Raw genomic sequence first — 4,462 nt, forward strand, 5'->3', positions numbered from 1 at the left:
CGCCCGGCGGGGACGGGGCTGCCGGGTTGTGGGCTGAGCCGAGGCGGGAGCGCGCCTGCGGCCCTCGGGGACGAGCGGCAGCGGCGCGCTATGGCAGAGGCTGGCCCTGAGGGTTGCCCTCAGCAACCTAAATTTAAATTGACCCTCTGGTAACCGGGCTTGATCTTACAAGCGCTTCCGCGCTTCTCCCCTGCGAGCACTGGCAGGCAGCCTCTGCGCGGTTCCCTACCGGGGGTTCACGGGATCGTCCCCAGTTTCGCCTCTGAGTGATTTAAGGCGCTCAGATGTGACAGTTCTGGCTAAAGCCTTTGTATTATCACCGCCACGGCTACGAGATAGGCCCACAGGAAGTGGGAAATCTGAATTTCGGGGGATTTGTCAGCTCTACAGGATCTGCTCGGCGCCGGTGGTAGGCAGAGGGACCAACCACGGGACGGACCTACAGAGAGCAAGCAACCCATGCTACAGCAAGGAGAACCACCCTTACCTTTAGCCCTGCATTTTCTCAGCTCTCTGTCCTGGATGAAGCCAGCGAACATTTGGGATTCCATGAAAACTTCCAAGAAGCGGCGGATACTCTTGGAGGCCACAGATTTACGGAAAGCCTCCCTTTGGAAGGCACGCTCTCCTTTTTCATTCTGGGTTAGGAACAGGGAATAATGGCCAACTGTCTCCACAAAGAATCGGATAAAAACCTCAGACACTAATCCATTCAGGGTGTTATATTCTGCAAAATAAGGCGGCAATAAGACACCAAAATCAGCTGCCACAGAGCTCTCAGCATTGCCATCCACCCGGGGCCAGGTACTGTCATCTGCCAGTTTACTGGTGCCATGTGAATAACTGGAGGAAGCGGTACAGGCTCCTGCATCCCTGGATATACATCAGATAGGGCAACCACTGTACAACCAAGAGTGCCAGTCTGCTTCACTGGTGTTTCATAACAAAGAGTCAACGAGAAATATAAATCCTCAAGAAACAGATCAGAAAATGAAAAAAAAAAATAGTGGGTGCTTCATCAAAATTATACCTCATATTTTAACTCTTGAGTCAGTTTTCTTGAGAAGCTTCTGAATGACTTTGAGAACTAAAATGTTTGCCCTACGGATAATAAAGACTTTACCATGAACTGATCAAAAAGGATACATTGTAGAAATTGGGTTTTCATAATTTCGGAGATGTTAAAATAGTTTTACATATGTAAACCACAGATGAGTGGAAATGTATTTCAAAAACTGAATAGGGGCCTGTTTCATACCTTCTAACCACAGGCATTTAAGTTCACCCTGGGCTGTTTTTATAATTGCTGGATAGAAACATGAACCTTCAGAGGCAACACAGCCCCTCCTGCACTGAAACTCTTTTCTGGAGATACCTGCTTCTCTCCCCTGAATATACCCAGTGCCAAGAGCACCTCTGAACTCAGACACAGCCCTGAGCATGTGTAGTTACCTGCACTGAACTGGGGCCAAGCTGACTGCAAACCTTTGTTGCCACTAAAGGTATCTGAGTACATAAGTATCACTGTCCTTTCTCCTGGATGGAAAGTCACAGTACTACCTACATGCTTGTTTATGCAAGTCCCTGTTTCCAGATGAACTTACCATCATCTGAATCACTATCTGAATCCTGATTTATTAGTTCATTCTTTCTCTCTAGAGCCTGCTCCAGAGCAGCTTGCAGTTTTCTAGGTAACAGTGTGTCTTCATCATCCATCTGACAGAGGAAAAACAGAATCACATTAATCTGTGCAGCAACCACAGCAAACAATTTTGCAAGGTTTAAAAAGCAGAAGAAAGGCATTTTGTATCTGCTACTGTCATGCCTACATTAAAAAAATAATGAAAATCTACGTGCAACTATGTTACATATACGTGCAACTATTTCTAAGCAAAATTTCTTAATTTTTGTCACTCTTAATAAGACTAAAGTCAGGAAAGATAATCCAAAGAGCAAGGAAAACATATTGAAACTTGGAGTGAGTTCTTTACATGACAGAGAGTCCAAATAGTTGTTTTTAACTAAACACACATAATGCAAAGTCTAGCTATGCGTATACACAGCTGCTCTAGTTGGTTTTACATAGCTTCTTTGGTTCCGGACAGTCGTTTTTACTTATATTCTAGTACATCCTGTTTTCTGGGTTCCCCCCTCACCTCCTGTTGCTCTCTTCATCTTATTTAATGCTTGTTCAGCAAAAGCAAGTAGACACAAGAATCTGTTCACCAGCCATATCTTCCAGGGAATCATACAAGAAAGTTTATTCAACTGACTTGTAGATAGTTATTTTTGAAACTATTCAGTGCCACATTACTATCAGGAGATGGTGATCCTTCATCTCTCTTTCTGACCTTCCCTCTCTCAGAGACTTTTCCTTGCAATTTTTGTCCTTTTCACCTTCAACACTGAGTTTTCTTGCTAACATGATGTTGTTATCTTTGGATGTTTTCTTTGCACTGTGAATACAGGTCCTGATTTCTTCTGACAGTAACATCCTCAATCCCTTTTGCACACCTGAGGAGCAGTACTTGTGTGCAGGTGAAACAGAAAACGAGCACTTTTTTTTTACTCCTTATCACCTTCCCACTGCACAATTCCTGCCAAACATCTCTAATCAAAGAAACCAATACTACTATAGGACTAAAAAGCTTGCTAGGCTGCATGGCAACATTTTGAGCTGTCCTTTACCTGTCTGATGAATCGATCAGATCCCAGGTTAACCATCAAAGCCTAAAGAAAAGAAAACGCTGTAGTGAAATATATCTGAAGAGACAGAAAACATTCGTGTCTGCCTTTTAATAGCGAAAGATCATTCAAATGGTCCCAAGGCTCAACATGAATTAAATTCCTACTCTCAAGCAACAGGTTGTGTGCTTTATAAAGCAGGAAGATTAAGTTCCTTCTTTAGAAAAGAATATGTCTAATTTGACAAAGTTAGATACAACAGATCTCACACTAGGTGAATAAGTAAAAAAAGCCAAAAGCATTAGGCAGGTCCTTTTTTTTTTTTTCCTTAAACCTAAGGAAGTTGTTGCTAATGATTTTTGTTAATGTGCAGAAGAAAAGTACTTCAGACGGGTTGAAAGAAAACAGTGCCATTTGGGGTAGCAGGACCTGCGAAGGGCGAGAGTACGAAATGTTAATGATAATGAAGCAGCAAAGCTGAGAGACAGGGCTGGGAAAATGTGAGAGCAAAGCTAGGAAAGTGGGAGGAAAACAGAGCAGAGATTTGCATGGGCCAGAGGCACAGAGAACCTTGAAAACAAGCACAAGAGAAGAGTATTTCAGAAAAATGACAGGAAACTAACAGGAGTAAGAGAGAAGAGTGTGCCCTTGAGGATTTTTGTGGTATTTTACTGGAAGAACGGATGAAGTGCAACTCTCATTTGATTTCCAATGTAATATTAACAAAGTCTTAGAAGTAAAAAAAGAAAAAAGCCTTAAAGGTCTTATTTTCTGTGCTGGCTATGGCTTCACACACAACTTCCATTAGCATTAACAGGTGGCATAGCAGACGGTGCTTTATGTCGTCGTCTTCTTGTTCCAGATAAAATCAGAACAAATCAGAATATTTGCACTGTACTTACTTGTTGACCAGGTCAACATTCACTTCTGTCTGTCAAGGTGCCAGGTATGAGAAGGGAGGCGGAATAAAGGGAAGACTAAATCTACTGTGCAGTTTTACCAGAAGGCAGTTGCACATAAGAATTAGGCAGAGAAGAAACAACGAGGCAGATTAAAAATTAAACGCGTGACAATTTATGGGCAAACAGCAGGTCCTCTCCAGGGTGAGGCCAGCTTTACTCCAGGCAAACAATTCTGCTGCCTGCTCCTACCTCCTCTACGGGCAGCTCCTTCAGTTTGGGCAGAGAGCTGGAAAGCAGCCCCACCAGGAAGGGGGTAGGGCAGCACACAATGTCGATCATGGAGGAGGGCAGGACAGGAATGAAGGTGTGCTGCCAGGAGAAGGGGTACAGCAGGGCCACCACGGCGTGTGAGCAGCTCGAGAGGGTGCTGGGGAGAGAGGAACAACCATGTTAGCAGAGCTCCTTCTTCATCCAGAATGCGACGTGTTAAAATGCACCTGCCCAAGGGGCTGCCCCAGTTTCCCAGGATCCAACTTAACAAATCACTTCTGACTTCAGACAGCCTCGGTGCCGTTCCAGTCCGTACGCCCTCTGCACGGTGTGGTGTGGTAGCTCCTCCCATCCCCACTTCTACGTGACTTGAAACTTATGCTAAAAGATTAGAACCGATTTGTTTCACTGTAGCAGTCAGGAAACATTTTGATCTAGAAGACGGGGCTAAACGTCCCCAGCTGCACTCAACAGCAGCCACTCTGAACGGTGCTTAAAATCCAAAAGCAACTTCAGTTCTTAGCTGTTATGCAGTAGTAACAATGCATAAAATGAATGTTCTTATCACAGAATTACAGAATCACAGAACATGAGGAGTTGGAAGG

The 4,462-nt window shown here is 44.2% G+C and overlaps 1 protein-coding gene across 1 annotated transcript in view; it reads right to left on the bottom strand.

Annotated features, from left to right (window-relative positions):
- Window positions 1–4,014, bottom strand: part of ST5 (suppression of tumorigenicity 5) — a gene marked incomplete at its 5' end in the record, with an annotated part of 4,783 nt that extends 769 nt beyond the window's left edge. The window contains 4 exons of the mRNA XM_010182170.1: window positions 488–727; window positions 1,605–1,716; window positions 2,689–2,730; window positions 3,837–4,014. Coding sequence (XP_010180472.1) covers window positions 488–727; window positions 1,605–1,716; window positions 2,689–2,730; window positions 3,837–4,014 — 572 coding nt within the window. The remainder of the gene's footprint in view (window positions 1–487; window positions 728–1,604; window positions 1,717–2,688; window positions 2,731–3,836) is intronic.
- Between the last annotated feature and the right edge of the window lie 448 nt (window positions 4,015–4,462).

This window comes from Mesitornis unicolor, unplaced genomic scaffold, assembly GCF_000695765.1.
Source record: "Mesitornis unicolor isolate BGI_N332 unplaced genomic scaffold, ASM69576v1 scaffold52753, whole genome shotgun sequence".
Taxonomy (NCBI): Eukaryota; Metazoa; Chordata; class Aves; order Mesitornithiformes; family Mesitornithidae; genus Mesitornis; species Mesitornis unicolor.